Here is a 21,722-nt window from a genome sequence, read left to right on the forward strand (position 1 = left end):
CTATGACATACAGTATATTTTGGCAACAGTAACAGATGATTAATTGATGGAAAACCTACCTCATAAAATACACAACAGTTTTGTACTGTATAATGACAGAATTTGCTGGCTCAAATTTGTGTTACATTTTGTATGATAAAGCATCAGTGTATTATATAATAATTTGTAGATTCACAATAATTATTAAATACTGAATCTCACACATCGTCAATGGAAATTCATTCTTTTAGAAATCTTTCTTTGATTGTTCATTTACAAGTTGTTATTTATAGAGTTATAAACTGCTTAAAATTCCTGCAAAAAAAAGCGTTTGAGACCAGCATGGATCCAAACCAGTTTGCGCATCCGTGCAGATTGATCAGGATCCATGCTGTTCTCTATCAGGTTCTCTATGTAAGTGTTGTGTTAATTATTTCAGCTGCTGCAGCGCGTCTAAAACTGTTGTTGAGTTTTGCTGTGGGTGGACTACTCGGTGATGTCTTCCTTCATCTATTACCGGAAGCCTGGGCACATATACATGCTGGTAAGATAGATTACATTTAACAAGTTATGAATTAACATCTAAATCAACTGTTTGGTAATGTATAAACTGTTACTGACAAATTTTGAGTTTTAGATTTTTATAGTTTAAGATTTTTCAATAATTAACAGCAGGCTTCATGTCAAATAATAAAAATAATTGTGAAATCTTAATTTATAGTACCAGGTGGTATACTGTATTTCAACTTTGTAACAGTAACTTACTTTTCTTGTACATCAACTGGCATTCTCATTCTGACTTAAATATGTAGTTGACATCATTTAAAGTATTTTGCACAATTATATGAAATAGTTAAATTCATTAAGTGGGCAAATGAGAGCTATTTAATTATTTAAAAGCTTCAATTTTTTGTATGTGTAAATCAATGCTTGTGTAAGAGTAGCTTGATATATGTTTATATTAGGATATTATAGTAGTATATAATATTATTAAACATGTTATATAATTATATTATTTAAATACCGCCTCCGTGGTCGAGGGGTTAGAGTCGATGACTTCTAATCCAGTTACCTCTCTGGCGTGGGTTCGATCCCCGGGAGATGCTTTGGTAGTTTAGCGCGGAGGAAGGTAGTCTAGTACTGGTGCAACTCTCCAGGAACGATGGTTAGGAAACTACCCGCCTATATGACTGAAATACTGTTGAAAAAGGCGTAAAATGAAACAAACAAACAAACAAACAATGTTATTTAATTATGTATATATTACAGTTGGTGGTGGTCATGATGAACATACAAAACTTGGATTGTGGGTAATCACTGGCATGATGTCGTTCCTTATCATAGAAAAAATGTTTGCTAAAGAAGATGAATTTGAACATGTAAGTCAACTAATCTTTGTTATATCCCTGAACAGATTACAATCAAATGATATTGGGGCATCCATGGTGGTGTGGTTAAGGTCGTTTACTTCAAACCACTTGCCCCTCATCACTGTGGGTTCGAATCCTGACAGTGAATTTGGATTATTTCATATCAGGAGGCTATCCAGAAAGATTACAGAACGTTGGTTGTTCTACTCAGGTGCCTGTTTTTCCCTGAAATAATGCAGGGACTAAGGGCACCTGAGGTCTTCCTGTACCAGTAAAGCTGGAACCTCGCCATATGGCCTATACTTAGTGCATTTACAGTGTTAGTGCATTTACTTATTTACAAAGTGCATGAAAGATCTGGTTTACATGTAAACTGAACATGTTATGCTTGATATTTAATCATAAGAGCTTTCTGCACGATTTGTAGCACCTACAGTACTGGACACGCGAAACCCGCACAATTCGCGTATTCGGGGCGAACCCTTATGCTTTATAAAGCGAGCGATTTTGCGGCAACTTGAAACAATTCCCGCGAATTCAACTCGCGTTGATTTTGCCGTGAACAGTTGCCGTGATTCGCCGGGAATAATACATGTTACTTTGTATAATAAATACATGTTGTACTCTATGAACTTGAAACCATTTGTATTTAAATGATATACATGTACATGATGATGTATGAAAATTAATTAGTAGATCTACATGAAGTTGTATCAAGAAAATCTTGTTAATCTTGTATTTTTTTGTAAGTAAATTATTTTATTGTCGATCAACTTGCATCTTGCTACTCATCACCTACTCATCTTATGCACCTGACATTTTTTACTGGTGAAATTGAAAGTAAATAAAGTCTCAATTTAAGTGATAAAACATTTACAATTTTCAACAATTATAATTAGCGTATTAGACGTAATAATTAGTTACACCTGTGAACCTGTGAATCGGTAATAAGTGTCGCACTGTATTGTTCTAAAAATAGAATATGTGCGAAAGTAAACAACGGATTTTAATTACATTTGTATTATTATCAAAGTAACAATTGGACAATTTGTTATCATGCGTTCTTTGATGTAGTTCCAATTACATTTTGTAATTTTAATCTCGTTTTGTTGTTAACTAATTTTCATCCAGCAGCTGATTGCTTTGTTCTCGAATACAAAATGAATACGCTGTACACTGAACATGTTCAATTGCTAAATATTAATAAATATACATGACATTTATAAGATTTTTTTCAAAGTTTTTACTATATGCCCTCGGGCGGGACCAAGTAGTACTTTCTAATACAAATATTGCTGTAGATTCGCCGTAAATTACGGCGATACATCACGGCGAATTTTCGTGAACTGCCATGAAATTTGGCGAACTTGCACGCGGCAATGTTTTACCGCGTAATGTCCCGTCGCGCCATAGACTACACTCGCGGCATAACGCGACTTTTGCGGGTTTCGCCTGTCCAGTACTGTAATTTCATTATATATAATTATATTGCTTCAGTTTGGACAATATAAATTCAGTCTATATAAAACTTTGCTTCTGATATTTTCAGCTGCAAGATGAGTGTTCTGAAGCAGAAGAGGAAAAACAACATGAAGCTGAGTACCAGTGTCAGCCATTACAGAAAGACTTGACTGGTTCCATAAATACTCATTCAGATTGCATTGCCAACAGAACCAGACAGAGAACCCAACAGAATCAGACTGGTTATTGTAATAGTGATAAAAACGATAAAGAAGATATGCAAAATCATGTAAATAAGTCTGGTGCAAAAAATAACCACAGAGGAAAGGTTGAAAACAAAATTGATAATCAAAATGGTCAAAATAATATATTAAAAAACAATATAAGTAAATCAAATGGTGCTGTACTTGCCAAAAAAGATGATACTCAGACATCCAGTATAAAGGTAAGCTTATATAAACATTTTTAAGTATAGCTGGTGGTAAATTATTGAAGTGTTTTATTCAAATATCAAATACGATAATCAATGGTAGTTAAGTATTTATCTTAACAACTTGTACAAACAATATACCAGTAAATGCTCATTACAATTTATGCAAACACATATGTTTATATATTGGTTCAGTTGGCCATTTAAAGTTTCCTAAACAAATATGTAAATTTATCCTACTGTTACGTTTAACTTGAACCCAGCTAAAATGCTTTGTACATTTTTTGTCAAGACTTATGTCATGACTTCTTTGTTCAATGTTAATTTCATATTTTATAACATCGATGTGTACAACACAATAAGTAGCGAGTTTAAAAAAAAAACCACATCTGCTAGGTCTTTGTCTTGGTCGTAAGGTCATTGTTGTAAGGTCATTGTCATAAGGTCATGGTCATAAGGTCATTGTCATAAGTTCATTGCCATAAGGTCATTGTTGTAAGGGCATTGTCATAAGGTCATGGTCATAAGTTCATTGCCATAAGGTCATGGTTGTAAGGTCATTGTCATAAGGTCATAGCTGTAAGGTCATAAGGACATGGTCAGGTGTTGATGTCAAAGAAAGGGATGACTATATTTTCCAGTTTTGGCACCAAGTCACTTATCAAGAAAACATAATATTTATGTATTGTCATGAATTTTTTTCCATTTAATATATAGACAGATATTTCTAAAAATTGATTGTGTGTAATATAACCATAAATGTATCAGTGTCACTTCAACATCATCAGAAAAAATATGTGCAAGTATATATTTCCAATGTTACATTTAGGTGATTAAAGGGCATGAATGTAGTACTAAAGGAAAATGAACTTTCATAGTTTTATCTTTATTGTCAACTCTCTAGTATTTGCATTATAGTTTTGTAACACATGTACTTAATAATGAGAATAGATAATAAATATGAAATATTGAGCTGTATTACATAAATACTTCACATTGATATTCTATAAAGGGCAATCAAGTCAGTGAACTTTATCTTCATATATACATATATCTATATATTAAATAGTGATATGTAATCACTTATAAGAATTTGGAGATAAAATGTTGTCAATTAGAGAAAATTTTAATCTTTAATGACCTACATACAAGTGCTCCCAGGTCAAATGTGAAAAAAGAAGAAACAATCATTGAAAGAGTATAAACTGTAAATTTTGATTACAACTGAAAAACACAACAATTAGTTGTTTGTTTAGAGATAGTTTGTACAATCTGGCCTGTTGTTTTGTGTAAGTTTATCACGTAATGACAGTCCACTTCTTGATGTACGTTTTGTAGCAAGTTTATTGTGATCTTGGAGTCTTTAATCTTTATGTTGGCTTCTGACTTCTAAAATGTCATTGTCACAGGGTGAGAAAAATAAGCAGCCTGACCGAAACTCGAACCCAGGACCCTCAGAATACCATTTCATGGCTTTACCTACAATGTACTAAGCTATTGGGCCGCTAACAAATGTTCTTTCCTAAATATGAACAGTTCTGAACCATGACAACATGTTTAATCGTTCTTTACCTGAATAATGTGGCTTCCATGTAAGAGACTACAGACTCTGACTTCCAAATATCAAATGAGCAGCGTCACGACAAAACCAACATAATGGGTTTGCGACCAGCATGGATCCAGACCAGCCTGCGCATCCGCACAGTCTGATCAGGATCCATGCTGTTCGCTTAACAAGTCTATTACAAGTAGAGAAACTGATAGCGAACAGCATGGATCCTGATCAGACTGCGCGGATGCGCAGGCTGGTCTGGATCCATGCTGGTCGCAAACCCATTATGTTGGTTTTGTTGTGACACGGCTCAAATTACACATTCTCAAACAACATTGAAATATCAAGTTTTAACAGTCTTAAAAAGTGCCTAAAATTGAGTCCCTGTCTTAAAGAGTGCTTAAAAATGTAAATAAGTGCTTATTTGATTACTCTTGAAAAGTCCTTAAATTTGCTGAAAATGTGCTGAAAATGGGAATTCATCAAAAAAAGGAAAATAAACTATCCATCTTAGGTTGAAGATTATGTCGGTATATGTGCAACAAATGTGCTTGAAAAATGGGAAAACGTGCTTAAATAGTGCTGAAAAAGTCCTTGAATTTTGGCATTGGATGTCTGTACGAACCCTGGACTGTATGTCACCAGTATAGAGCTTGACAAGCTAGCATTCTATATAGAGTCTAACCAGACTCTATATTGTTGATTGCTTTAGAAATTTAAGTATGGTTTGAAAATAATTTGAAATGGGCAAGTTCATAATGTACAAATGTAGCTGAGATTAAAGGATTAAATTTCTGAAGATGTATGTACATGTATGTTGTGCAGACATGTGATTAGCATAATGGCATCTAATTTTCTTATTTGATAGGTATTGTTTTCTTTCTCTGGATAAATTTAATTAACACTTTTTCATACATGTTAAACTGCACTGTGTGAATAGATCGCGAGAAGGTTCTTGTCACTGTAATCAAAATTTAATTTTATTGCCTTTAAATGTGAGAAGTTCGAATAATTAAAATTTATGGGGATTTTATATGAAGATTAATTTGAGCACATGGTAACAATTTAGTGGAAAATAGCAATGTGTTCTCTTCAAAATATCATATCCTCTCCAACTGAACTACTTTTTGCACAACAGAGCCAGTATTTTACTTTATTATAATATAATTTTAGCATTTGATTTGTGTTGTGTTCAGCAATCACTTTATTATATGTATTATACTGCAGACTAGATAATTCGAGATGATTTGCGATGATTTAAATGTTGTGTCTTATTTTCAGGTCAGTGGATATCTAAATTTAGCAGCAAATGTGATAGATAATTTTACACATGGCCTAGCAGTGGCTGGAGGTTTCCTTGTGAACAGCAAGGTAAGCAGAGTAGTCCCCCTTGATAAATATAAATGTGTTGTTTTTTTCTTGATTATTTATTGCTTTCATGTTCAAAACCTTGTGTTCAAAAGGCATTAAGTTTATGGATGAAATAGGTATTTCCATACATGTAAGAATTACTTAATATTTTATACCATATCTGGGACAATTAAATCTGGATAAGATATGATATTGAGTAACGGTGAAGAATAGAAGTTACTTTTTTGTCGATGATTTTTGAAATGTAACAGCAATGTTAATAAATAAGTGCTCATAACAATAATTAGCTAAACTTTGAATAATCCACATCCACACATAAAAAGCTATGATGTTGATAAAAATCACATTACAGGAGCAAATTTTGTTTACATGTATGTACACAACAAAAAATACCTGCAGGCTAAAATGGTTCATTAAGCAGATCAATGATTTTACTGTACCAGGATATATCTTCATCAAACTGTGACTTACTGATCAAAAATAAAGATATAGGCAGTAAATTGTGATACATATAATGTACAAGAAATAATAAAACAATAATACAATGTAAAAACATGAAAAATTAAGACCAAAGTAGTATGATTTTATGTTATTTCTTTAGTTTTTTACCTCATTTTTACTGATGTACTCATTAAAAAGATATTAAACATAATCAACAATCAACTATTTTATGTGTCTACTTTTTAATGAGGATGTAGATTTTGCCTTGTCCAATTTATTATAAGCATGTTTGTTTATTAACTGTCAAAACAATAAAATGATAGACATTTCCAGTATAACATATCTTTATGAGATGAGATAAATAATCTAACTTGCCTTAATTATGTATAACTAACCATGTTTCCTGATTGTTCTGATGTGTGTTTAAAGAAAGTTTTTTTTTAAAGAATTAAATCCATATTTTTTATTCAAAAATGTCTGTTATTGGTAAAATTGGTTGTTAAAGCTCAGGCTTGCTGTTCTTATTTGATAGATCTAAAATGCACAGATGTATTGTATTTTATTGGAGAACTAATTTTAGTTCTCAATTTGAATCAACATTGTATTATTAGAATGTTTTTAAGAAAAAAAAACAAATAGAAACATTATTTGTTTCTTATGAATGAATGAAGTTATGTAAGTAATTTATGTTGTATCATTTTAGGTTGGCTGTGTGACATTATTAGCAATATTATTACACGAGGTGCCACATGAAGTCGGGGATTTTGCCATATTACTACGGTCAGGGTTTGACCGATGGAAAGCTGCTAAAGCTCAGGTAAATCCACAATAACAACATACATATGTTATTGGACCAACAAATCAATGTCCAAAAACAAATTGTTCAGGTTTTATTTTTTTTGTCATATTTTTTCAAGGTGATCCACAGCTCCTCCCTTTGTTTTAGTATTTAACATTGGTTACATAGAATCAGTTTATATTGGGGTATGAGTCTCTTTTTAGTGGTTGAATAATGTTTTAAGATGATTTTAAGTTCATTATTTTCAGATATTATTTTTTATTTTTAAGAAGTTTTAAAGATTTTCTAACTGATGTAATGAAGAGTACTGTGATTGAACCCTGCCAAAAGGAACGTCAACATATTGAAATAAGCAGACTAGGTCATGATGATAATAATAAATTCTCCCATAATTCATATCAAACATGCAAAAAAGTATTTCTACCTAAACTATTTAAAGTATTTTCCCCAAATTTGAATTTTAAAATGATGTTAACTTATTGGAAACGGGCAGATCTATTTATCATTCCCTTGTCATCCTTGAATATTTGAGAATATTTGAGGATATAAGATTGCTATGTTTTTACATGGGCATGTTAGATGTAAGTTTGTATATAAGTTTAAATGTACTAAGATATTGCTTCTAGGTAGGATAGGTAGTTTTTAAACTTAACATGTGAAATTTTAACATACACTGATTTATGTCAGATTTATGTAAGATTTGGTCATTATTATCTACCACTATCTTGACATGTACACACACCTGGCCATCACTCTATATTTTTAAAGTTTAATACTCTATTTCCCTATATTTATATTACACTTATTCTATTATTAACATACAAAGTTATATGATAAATTAATGAACCATTTATTGCCAATTTAAAACTATTCTTAAATACAAAATCAGCTGTTTAAAAAAAATTTACCTAGAAACTGAGTATTTTTCCTGCTGTAAGATAATCAAGATGGTATATGAGATAACTGAGAGGGCAATAACTGAAGTCAAATCAAAGTGTATGGAACTTGAATCATTGCAGCGCTAATAAGATATTTGATTTTATATTAATTGTACCTAGTGTATGTTTTAAATATACAGATACATGTAAACATACTAATGTTCATTGTCAGATTTATTCAACTGTATACTAGTCTTGTATATTCAGACTATGGTATAGTACTAGAATGAATATATATTTTGGGCTCATTCCATAATACAATACTTCTATTTGATTAGACTGTTGCAAAAGTGAACCATGGGAACAATACAGAAAGATAGCCATAAATAGATATATAATAGCTGTTCAACTATGATATAAATGTTCTTATTTTATAAAATGCTGTAAATTATTCAATAGCTTTTTATTCCTTACCACACTGTATTTCCCAAATGGACTTGTCCCTGTTTCATTCTGGACAGAACCATTCATCATTATTAGGGAAAATTTAAAATAATTACTGACTGATTAGTGAAAAGTGCAGACCATAATAAAACAGCACAGATGTACCAGTTGATCTTGCTCTACACTGATTGCATAGGTAGAACTATTGCCACAAGCAGGTCAAGGGTTGATTGATTAAGACCGTCATTTATATCATATTTATATAAAAGAAAGAATAAGATCATAATTATAATATATTGATTGAACTATATAACAGATATGTACAGCTGCTAGTGGTGTGATTGGTGCATTAACAGCCCTTACAGCAGACTCCGCCTGGGATGCTGGTAATCTATTTATTTATTTGTTGTCAAGTTTACTTTACAACATGACATTGTGCTGAGTTGGCCAGATAATGAAATAAGTAAAGATATTGTATTTTATGTACAACATTACCATTGATCATGTACAACTAGGGGAGACTGGGGCACTCTGGGACAAAAATCATAATTTTCAATCTCCAACTTAACATATCTTAAGGATTGATGCTTTCTTTCGTGGATGAAAAGGACAATATGTACTGGATGTAGCAGATAACTTACTGAACCTAAAAAAATTAAGTTGACTTGGAGATATACATTAGAATACGGTCATTAAAATGTCCCAGAGTACCCCGAGCTAGGGGTACTCTGGGACACCATATATGGTACAGTGGGACATGCTTGGGTACGTACGACAACATGTATAATTTCATTGAAACAAAATTATTACTGGAATTGAAAATCTGCGGTTGTTTCAAAAATCTAGATGTTCCAGTGCACGTAAAATGTGGAATTCTGCTTAAGCCGGTGGGGGCAGGGGAGGGGCGGTTAATTGCACTTTCCATTACTGTTTATGAACAGGCTTGAAATCAAACTGAGCCTGCAACATTTTCAATTTTGCTGTTTTGGGCTTTCTGCAAGAATTCTATTGAAATTTCTCTATTTTTATTTTAATTTTGATAGGTGCGTAAAGTCACACTTGTTTTGTCCAAGCATGAATCATTGCCATATTAATGAATGACAAAGTTAGGAAAATATAATCTAAATTCATTCATTTGACTTTCATTGTCATTTAAAGGTCAAGAACAAATCTAAATTATTCCATATGTTTCTTTGATCACAAGTGTTGTTTTGTCCAAATATGAATCAAATTCTTCCATAATGACAAAATATGACAATCAAAATTCAATAATATGGCCATGACGGTCGAGGTCATTCAAAGGTCAAGGTCAGTTTATCCTGTCCAAAATTTTGTTTTGCCAAAACATTAAGATAATTCATTTATTAATTACCAAGTTACAATCAATTATGGCAAAATCAGTGAAAGTGCAATAATCTAACGGTCAAGGTCATAAAAGATCAAAGGTCAATTTGAGTTTGATACACATGAAAGTCTAATCCAAAAGAGTGTTGTCCCAGAGTACCCCGACCACCCCCACCATTTTTATGTGACAATAATTTAAAAAGACAACCAAACCAAGATTTATTTCAAATCATAAAATAAAGGCAATGTTTAGCACATTATCATTTACTAATATGATACAAATAAGTATTCAATGTAGAAGAATTTGAAAGCTATATAGGAATTTTCTAGAATTTCACTTTGGAAGGTAAAAAGTGCATTGTACTCTCCAGACTGATTTTTACTCAATTTGCTGCTATGAAACTTTTGAAGGGAAAAAAGCTTGACAATATCAATCATCTGCATAAATCAGGTTTAAATCAAAGAACAAAAGCTATCAAAAATCCCATTGTCCCGCAGTGCCCCATGTCCCAGAGTACCCCAGTCTCCCCTAAATGTCAACAAAAAAAAACAACATGTATTGCTTTATGATTAATGAATGTCATATAGTGCACTTTATTTGCATACTCAATTTTTTGCTTAATTTATAACCTGTATTAAACAATATTTATTATGTTATAAGTACTTAAATAATAACTATCTACAGGGGAAAAAAATTGGCTGTTATTTCAATGTCATATAAACTCGTGTGACAAAATATCAGAAAGTGAAGAAAGACCGACTGTTTCACTTACTGGTATTGATATTTTTATGGTCGTTATTGAGAGAGTTTGGGTCATCTGATATTACTGTCCTTTGAAAAGGTGCAATAATAACTGTCCTTTAAAAAGGTGCAATAATACATAAAATATTTGTAACCTCAACTTCTGATTGGGTACAGGGATAAGCTGTTTCTACCTTCTCAGCACTGCTATGTGAATGTCATGTAAGCAATAAAAAGTAGTTTAGGGCCATGTGATAAAGAGTGGTCCCTGCATGGGCAAATTACTGGTATCGAAGCCATTTCCTCACTATTAGCTGCGATTACAAATGATAGATATATTAACTGGTGCTTGCTGGCACTGAATGCTACATTAATTTACTACCTTCATGCATATGATTGATACATTGATGATATTCAGCTGGAAAATTTGAGTGTCAATCATTTGTGGTTACTTGAATGATGTTAATGGTATCATTAGTCGCCGGTAGAAACCGGCGACTATATTTGTAATAGTTTAATATTATACCTATGGTAGGAGAAGCCCTTAAAATCTGAAAATAAAAGCATATCAATCATTGAACAATTAAAGACAACAATTATTTTTTAGTAATCACAAAAAATCAAACATATGATAACTTTGCTCAGTGGAATGAAATATGCACATATTGACGTCTTAAAAATCAACATTACAATTTTCATAAAATGAATCAATAACGTATCCCCAAGGATCAGTCATTGAATATTAGAGATACGTTTACTTTTTTCTGTGTGTCAAGCATTGCTATTTTATAATATATAAATCATGAATGATATTTGAAATGACACTTCAGAATTATTTGGTTGTTTATTTTTTATGAGACCTTTTATATTACATTATTTTATCTAATTATAAACAAATGCTCCCTGGTCTTTCGTAAGAATCACGTGACTACATGTTTATATATGTTGTATATCGTTATAAAATCTATAAATAGTTACAGATTGCTGATAAGACAGGTAACTTGTTAATGGTGGTAACTGATAAGATGTAAATCATTGTAATTTTGTACAGATAATTTCATAAGTTATTTTTCATTAATCAGGCTCATACTTTATATCATTGGAGAAACCTGTTTACATTAAAAATACATTTTCAAAACCTTTTCCTTTCTTCTTGGTAAAGGGTTTAACTTGGCCCTTTCTGTCAAACATTCGACAAGAAAGTTCAATTGTTTAGTTTATGTTGAACATCCCAAAATAATGTTATGCTTAAGAGGCACATTATTGAAATATATAATGGTAATCGTTGATTTCGGTATATTCCGTCGGTTTCCGTCACGCAGGTTTCCAAAACGGTATGACGTCAGGGGTCCGGAATCGTATTAGATACATAGAAAAAAATAATAAACTATCTTTGTGTTGATAGTTTATCGCATTGAAAGACACTTAAACGTTAATTTTATAATTTGTATGTAACGATTGGAATACGTGTATTGATTTCAACTAAATTATATATTTTTTCTATAGCACATAATCATGATGTACAACACTTTTACAGTAAAATTGTATTGTTTCATGTAATAATTAAACATATATATTTTCATAGTCACTTTGCAATTATTCGATGATCGGTAATTATTTGTCGTAAATTATCTGAATCTGAACTTGTAACCTATACGGATTTCAATGTATGGTACAACGGTATATGTATAAAGTATAATTACAATATGAATTACCAGCATAGCACCTGCCTTACAAGCCTCAGTGGCAAACATTACTCAACTCATTGTTCCTCTTATTTTTATACCTGAACCATTAAACTTATATTTTCTTATATTTATGATAATACAATCATTTTTCTAACCGGCGACTTGATGCTTTAGCATCAAAATCTCTACTTGTACTCCTTTTGTGCTATGAATTCTCCTTTAATTGAATGTTTAGATATTCAGTGCAAGGGAAGTAACTAGTGTAACATTATATAAATAACACATGGGTTTGTGGGTAACAGTAAAAATATCATCCCGAGGAAAATACTGTTAGCCGAGGCGTAGCCGAGGGTAACAGTATTTATACGAGGGATGATATTTTTACTGTTACCCACAAACCCGTGTGTTATTTATTTTATTACCCCGAACAAATACTGTGATGATCTGAATTTCTCAACTAAATCTAACTGTAACAAAAATAAGCCAAGAGAAGCAATAACTAAACTGTCCTTACCTTGCAAGTTTTAAGTGCACTGTAGGCCTACTTGAGAAGATGTTTTTCTTTTATTCCTTAGGCAAGTGATGATATCTACCAGTCATAAACATAAAATAAGCTGTGTTTTGTTCAGAAAACAAAACACTTACCCATTTATAAGGTCATGATCTGTGAAATCTGATCCTTCTGCATCCAGAATATTCTTCGCATAGTTTTTGACAAAGTGCATTTAGATAATAACGATGATATCCTACAGATGTCTGTCCACCAACTCTACTGTATCTGTAACGTTTCACTGGTTAAAATTGTTAAATTATCCTTTGTTGCATGCTTTAATTGTCTGCATGTTCCAGTTTCACACAAAATTATTTACATTACAATTACTTCCGTTGAAAACGGATGTTTCCTGTTGACTATTCAACAAAAAGATATTTAATACGCGAAAGGGACTCTAGGTTGCAAAGAACTAAATTTTATCAGAGTAATAGTTACTTCGGCGATGCCCTATCGTCGAAAATAAGAATGAATCGAGAAAGAAATGGCGGCCATTTTAATTCATTTTATTTAGAAAATAGACCACGTGACCAGATTTTATACTGTTACCTATCACAGGTGCTAGTGGCATTGATTTGACCTAAAATGTGTTTGACCTTGTTATTTATACAATAAAATATCAATATATTAAAAAAAAAAAAAAAAAAAAAAAAATTTTTTTCACTGTTATATTATTATAGACAAGGTATGCAACATTCAGGTACGAAAATTATGGGTACGCCGGTTATCTGTGTTAAAATTTTTCACCGGGCGGTAATATCGTCGGATTTTTGCATGGAATCAATGCACAATATATTTTTCTATTACAATTTACTATTTACAGATCCCCAATTAACCACTAGTTAATGTTTTAAAGCCCGAAAGTAAGAAATCACTCAGGTCCGAAAGATGAGACCGTCATGACATGTACATTGTAACGAATGTCAGACGTTTCACTCCCAAGACGTTTCACTATTGAGACGTTTCACTCCCAAGACGGTTCACACCTAGACGTTTCACTCCCATTTTGTCAATTGTATGGACGTTTCACTCCCAATTTTTAAGAGATGTTTACTAGGAAAGTTAACAAATTTTAATTTCATTAAAAACAAACAGTGTAAAAAGGAAATTCAATTTAATATTTCATTTTGTTGATTTCAATGGTATTGTTAATACAAATTATTAGAAGATTACTCATTTAAAAAACTAATTACTGAAATATCACTTTTATTATAAGTGTAACAACATGAGAAAATTCTATTTATTAAAAAAAAATCGAATCGAATAACATGGAAAGAACAATAAAGACATATTATAAGTATCAATATAAATATTGAAATCAACACCAGTAAAGTATCTAATATTATTCAAACAATAAAAAATATCAATATATTTAATATATTATATAATGTTATGATTATTTTCATTATAATGAATATAATGATTATTTTTTGTAAGTCTTAAACAATGAAATGCGAAACATGTGTATAACATAAATTATTTTTTTTAAATTATTTTCTTCAACAATTTATTAAACAGTAGCCATTAAACAAACTTAAGTAATTGTGGTGTTATCTCATCGCCTAATTAGTTGTATAAACACTGAGACAAACAGTTTGACACCACTATTAAATCAGTTGTATAAACACTGCACTTAAAGCATCAACAGTTTACTAATCAGTTGTTTATTGGGCCATTTAAATATTTTTTGACAACTTTTTTTGAAATTTTGTCACAAAAAACGATTATACATGACAGATATTGAAAAAGTCCCAATGCTTCTAATTTAATTGAAGATATTTCTGATTTCAATGGCCATTAAAATTTTTGACATGTATCGCAAAAGCACTATACTAGCATTAAATAATTTAACAATTTTTTATCCCATGTTTAAAAATAACAACAAAAAACATGTTACTCAAAGCTAATTGTTGTCACAAGATTGTTATGCTTTAAATTAAATTTGCCTATTGAGTCCATGTTTACAAAAGATCAAATAGTTAGTTATATTAAAGTGTTATTTCAATCAAAAGTATTTTTTCTTTAAGTGAAATAATGTAATAATTGCACATATAGATCAAAGAATAGGAAACACCTTATTTCAAAACAACAATAAAGAAGATAAGATAACTGAAATGATAGAACTTAAAGTACCAAGTTTTAAGTCATTGACAAAAAAGTGAAATCCCCCTTTTTATTTATTTTTATTAAATTTAAGGTCTATTTCAGTTCAATTCAATATTTTAGGTCTATTTAAGTATATCACAAGTATCAAAATAATTTTGGTATAAAAAGGTAGTGAAACGTCTTCAAGACGTTTCACTCCCATTTGGCAGTGAAACGTCTTGGTGTGAACCGTCTTGGTGTGAACCGTCTCAATAGTGAAACGTCTGTCTACCCCGTACCCATTGTAACCTGCTATTTACGCTTGAAATACATCAACAATGAGATCAAACGGGTCGAACACACATGCAAACAACTGGATTTTACATACTTTTAAATGGTTTTATCCTCCACGAGTCGAACTTAGTCCTATGAGCCTGTATTTAAAGAAATATCCTACATGTAGACGATATTTTTAGAAGGTAATTCCTACCGGAAGTATTCTCCGGCTTCCGTTTTACATACATTGACAAAGAGCGGAACAGGGAACCAAGCACGTGTTGTGGGAGAACACTTTCGATTTAGGAATTACCTTATACATGTAGAATTTTTCTTAAAATACGGGCACATAGGACTTAGTGCCACTCCTGGAGGATATAACTATTTAAAAGTATGTAAAATCCAGTTGTTTGCATGTGAGTTCGACCCGTTTGATCTCTTTGTTGATATATTTCAAGCGTAAATACCAGCTTACAATGTACATGTCATGACGGTCTCATCTTTCGGACCTGGGTGATTTCTTACTTTCGGGCTTTAAAACATTAATTAGCGGTTAATTGGGGATCTGTATATAGTAAATTGTAATAGAAAAATATATTGTGCATTGATTCCATGCAAAAATCCGACAGGGCGGACCGTCACTCGAGACGAGGCGGACCGTGATTTAAAAAAAATATTTATATGTGGATTAATGTAACAAAAGTATTAAATTATTGATGTTTTTGTTCTTTGTATTAATATTTCAATGAAAATATAAAAGTAAAAATATAAAAGAAGTTTTAAAAGTTCATGTGTAATAGATTATTAATTTGCTGAATGGACACTGTCACTCGAGACGCGGCGGACCGTGATTTTAAAAAGTATTTAAAGTATTTAATTATGGATGATTTTGGTTTTCTTTATAATATTTCAATCTAAACCCTTCTATGTAACATAACATATATTTTAGAGTAGTTTAATACTTTTTTTCAAGAAATTATTTGTAACTGCGTCGACTTACGCAGGTGATAATTAACCAATTATCGGGATATTACAATGTCATTGTTTGCATAAGACGCTAACAATAAATAACAATGATAACGAATTACATCACATTAAAATTATTTGCAATACATCACAATAACACAAAATGAAGTGACATATTTAAAGAACAAAATTATTTTATTAAAATTTACATAATAAGCACAGACACATGAAATAAAAAGTACACTGAAATAGAATTTATTAAACAATAAGACACATCAAAGACTTACAGTTTGTATTACAATACACACAGTGATGACGAATGACGAGTTTATATACACATTTTACATCACTAGAAGAGACACATTATTTAGTAATAATTTACAATACCAATACAAGATAAAATGACATGACATGATATAAGATACAGATATACGGAAACGAAATGATGAACATGTAACAATTCAAATATATTCACGTACATTGAACATTCATATACAATGTATATATATATATTTATATATACACACACAGCACTTCTTTCCTTATAAAGGACCGTAAAGTCTGGCACTACTGTCTAGAAATTTCTTTGTTGAAAGAGTCTTATTGGAATATTCTTTCCATAGCTTCGTATGGTTCTTGTGGACTTTGTCGAATTCTTCTAAGTTTGAATTCTTTCACTAGTTTGTAGATCATAGGTATGTCACAGGCTTTCTGGAACAATAAAGTTAATTATCATACTTTTTATATTACTACTGTAATCTAGTTTATATGATAAGTGTTTCGTGTTTTGTCTTAATTACATCGTCCATTCAGCACATGAACTTGTAAAACTTATTTTATATTTTTACTTTTATTTATATATTTGCATTGAAATATTATACGAAGAACAAAAACATCAATGATTTAATACTTTTATTACATTAATCCACATATAAATACTTTTTTTAAATCACGGTCCGCCTCGTCTCGAGTGACGGTCCGCCCTGTCCCAAAATATGGTCCGCCTAGTCTCGAGTCACGGTCCGCCCTGGTACGGTCCGCCCTGTCTCACGGTCCGCCCTGTCCGTAATTCGGAAATTAGCATTACGAAAAAAGTGAGGGGTAATAAAAATTAATCATCTACTTTAACATGTTTAATTGTAAATCTTGCGCATAAAATGTTTGTAAGATTTGCTGTTACAATTTATACAGTGTTCAGTATTTGTTTGAGGAATAGATGTTTAATCAATAACATTAAGCATCAGTAAAAAAAACCTAGAAAAAATAAACATATTTATTAAGCAATGGTTATGTTATTAATTTATGTTTACAATTTTTGTTCTGTGTGGATCACAGGAATTAAAGTTTCTTTTTTTTTATTTACCATATAAACATTGTTATATAATTACCTTGTTTTACGGTTATACAGGTGAAAGTACTGTATGGATACTACCTTTTACATCAGGAGGTTTTATATATATAGCCCTGGTCACTGTTGTACCTGATCTACTCGAGGAAATCCATCCAAAGTAAGTACACATCTATAGCTGAGTGGTTAAGGTAGTTGACTTCAAACCACTTGCCCCTCAACACTGTGGGTTTGAATCCCGATAGGGACTTTAGATTTTTTCATGTCAGGAAGCTATCCAGATAGCTTACGGAATGTTGATGGTTCTAGTTTGGTGCCTGTTTGTGCATGAAATAATGCATGGAAGGGCACCTGAGGTCTTCCTCCACCAGTTAAGTTTGGAAGTTGCAATATGACCAATATTGTGTTGGTATAAGGTAAAACCCAACCAAAAAAAAATAAAAAATAAAGAACAAGTCAGCTAATTATGTTATTAAAATGGTATTTAGCTGTTATAGGTGTCAGTCATTTTGTTAAAAAACAAACATGTTCTTTTCTGTGTATTCATAAGTTTCTAAAAGTACCTGGTGTTTAAGAGCTTAATAATTATAACAAATTTGTGCTTTAGATATAACAGAACAAAACAATGTTAATGTTTTTATAACAGATGTTCTATAATATATTTCAGGGAGTCAAGCAAGCAGATATTGAGTTTGCTAGCTGGTATAGGGTCCATGTATCTAGTATCGTGTGTACATTAATGCAGAGATCGTTGGTATGTTCAGTGGACAAGAGAAGTGAAAATATAATATAGTTAAGATTACACTTGATGTGGCATGGTGTATCTAAATCAAGCATAGGTTGTAAGAACAAGTTTTGCAGGCGTTTTACATGGAATCTTTCATGATGACATTTTACTTGATATGTCATGGATATTTTTTTCCTCTAAAGTAACCCTCTGTTACAGAAGATAAGTTAATACAGAAATACTAGTTGTTCAATTCCAGGACAGGAAAATGGTGTTGGTTTTAATTAAGATGACACACACATAATCATTGATTGTGTAAGGATGTAGAAGTGGTCATAGTAATCTTGTAGAGACTTTATAAATAATTGAGCTACGCCATGACATAACCAACATAGTGTGTCTGATCAGGATCCATGCTGTTTGCTATCAGTTTCTCTACTTGCAATAGGGTTTGTAAGCGAACAGCATGGATCCTGATCAGACTGCGCGGACGTGCAGGCTGGTCTGGATCCATGCTGGTCGCAAACGCACTAGGTTGGTTTTGTCATGGCGTGGCTCAATAACTATCATATCACACAGAATGCAGAATCTCTGTGGAATGAATGAGTTATATCACTGCAACATTATAACATGCTAAAATTATCTTATCATTCTTATATTATCAGGTGCCCAGTTAGATTGACCATTTTTAAACATATTTTTTATCATAATGACAGAACTTAATTTCTTGTTTTTGTGAAATTTTAGGAACTAAATCTTTTAATCAAGATTAGAACATAATAAAGTTTTTACTTTATATGTTATATTGATATGAATTTATATTTTTGTATGTAGAAATCTTAATTATGAAAGTATTTTTTTTTAGTAATTGCCAAATAATTTGTCTGAAGTTTTTGAAGGTAAAGCTATGTGACACATATTGACCTTTTTTAAAAGAACTTTACTGGTGCTATTAAAAAATATAAATGTATATTATTTAAAGGCCTAAATGTTACAGCTTAAATTGTAAATGCATCTTGAATTACTTAAGCCAATTAACTGACAGATTTTGCCAATTGACTGACAGTACATTGTATTTCATTTTACACAAATGTTTCTTTGTTGTAAAGTGTTCCGATTTTTTTCTTCTTAAAGGCACATAATGCATCAGAAACAAATAGATTTTTACTTCTCTAGAAAAGGCAAACATGAATTTGATAATGTTCAAATAATGGTTTTAGAGAATGATGCTTGGTTTTAGATCCTTGATAAATGTTAAATAATTTGTTAAAAAAGTAGCAAAATGTAATCAAAGTAGTATTTTGACTAACATATAAAATATTAATTCACTATAACTGTACCTATTACCAAAACACAACAGAAAGAAAAAGATGGGTAAGGTAATTGTCTAATTGACAATGAGTAACTTTTTGGATACTGTAAAAGTATACCAAAATTAAAAAGCTTTTGAGAAATACAAATAAAGGCGTTTTTGAGGCATAATGGGCCTTTAAGTATTTTGAAATCCTTTTAAAAACATAAACATAAATGATTGCATTAAAAACATATCAGGCATAAACACAAAAATTGCATTTTTTTGCATTAGTGAATGTATTAGTATTGATGACATTGTTCTGATGAGATCTCTTGCAGTAAAATATACTTAAATAGAAATCCATCGTTGTGATAATTTTATATCCATTAATTATGTTGAGTCTTTGATATCACTATTTATTACATTGATTGTATTTAACATTTTTTATAATCCAATGTTAACATAAATGTTCTTTTTTTAGTGTTGAATCCACTTTTTTTAACAAATTATCAATTTTATAACGAAATACATGTACTGCAATTTTATGTAGGAACCCATTTTTTTATGAAATATTGATATTAATGTAAAATCTGTTTCTAACATAATACTGCAATTTTATGTAGGATCCATTTCTAACGTTATATTGATTTTAATGTAGAATCCATTTCTAATATGATGTTGCCTTTTTTAAACACAATAATGATTAGTGACGAATAATTCATTTTTAGGACAATATACTTGTTATATATAGATTCCATGACATTGATTTGTAATGTACAATATTTTAATCAGTCAGTCATATCATAGATAGTTTTAATTTTAATGTAGAAACCATTTCTTGTGGAATATTAAATAGAAAGTTATTATCTATTGACAGGATATTCAATGTTTATTTGAAATTGTTATTTTTGCTGCCTGCAAATGAAGTCATTTCTTCATGCACTTATATCTGTTGAGTATTATTTTATTATTAACACTCAGCTAGATAATTTAAATGGATTTGTCCTTTCAATGTAGACAATATCATTTATATTTTTTTTTGAAATTTTGAAAGTAAGTACTGAGAGAATAGCAAACAGTGCCAGACCAGACCAGACCAGACAACATGGATATTTATAATGTTGATTACTGGCCAGGATACTCATAGATAATCAAAATATTTTATTATTGTTATGTTCTGGTGTACATAGGGTATCCTGGTGAAGGTCTTGAAAGACCGAAACCGGTAGATCCTAGAATAAACCAGTTATAAACCATCCTGATGTTTGATGTGTATTCTCTTCTTCCTTTGATTTACTGATGTACATTTGTAAGGAAAACGTATTCTTTATATATGTCAATGATTATAATGTTAATTGGCTCTTTTATCATTTGATAAAATATGGTATTTATTTTAAGATGTTATTGAAATAAATGTTTTAAGTCAGTTATATGAATAGTCAGGTATGTGAAATGTTCCTGTTTAACACCACTTCTGATTTTTGAAGTATTAATTCAGTACAAATCAAATGTCTGTAATCTGAGTTGTTAACTTCAACACATCAAATATAACCAATGAAAACAGCTTATATAGTACATGTAGTATTTCAGTTATATGACAATTTTAAGTGAGTCTAGATTTTTTTGACATTCATTTCAGTTATAATGTATAATTAATGATCTAGTACTAGTATTTGTTATGTAATTTTGGACAATTTTAAACTTTATTTTTTTTTTATTATACAGCGTTTCTTTTGATTATTCATAAATTTGATGAGAAAAAAAATGTACAAGACACGTGAATTTCATTTGTTGTCCCATGATTTTTTTTTCAGGTATGTTTATAGATTTTAATAAATGGAGTAAAAATAACAGTTGTATTCATTGCCTGGTATATTCTGCATTATTTCATGTTTGAATATTAAAGCAAACTTGCATGTTATGATAGAAAAATTTATAAATATAGGGATTTTTGTAGTGCTGCCACTTCGAGGAAAT

General features: G+C 30.9%; 1 protein-coding gene across 1 annotated transcript; it reads left to right on the forward strand.

The window, feature by feature from the left end:
• Window positions 1–321: 321 nt before the first annotated feature.
• On the forward strand, window positions 322–20,927 carry LOC132732674 (zinc transporter ZIP13-like). Its single transcript, XM_060719147.1, has 8 exons — window positions 322–523; window positions 1,249–1,358; window positions 2,899–3,255; window positions 6,074–6,163; window positions 7,308–7,421; window positions 9,042–9,111; window positions 17,785–17,884; window positions 18,392–20,927. The coding sequence occupies exons 1-8, from the start codon at window positions 322–324 to the stop codon at window positions 18,462–18,464; spliced, it is 1,116 nt and encodes a 371-aa protein (XP_060575130.1). The 3' UTR covers window positions 18,465–20,927.
• The last annotated feature ends 795 nt before the right edge of the window (window positions 20,928–21,722 follow it).

The sequence above is a fragment of the Ruditapes philippinarum genome, unplaced genomic scaffold (genome assembly GCF_026571515.1).
Source record: "Ruditapes philippinarum isolate M1 unplaced genomic scaffold, ASM2657151v2 ctg2053_1_1_1_1, whole genome shotgun sequence".
Taxonomy (NCBI): Eukaryota; Metazoa; Mollusca; class Bivalvia; order Venerida; family Veneridae; genus Ruditapes; species Ruditapes philippinarum.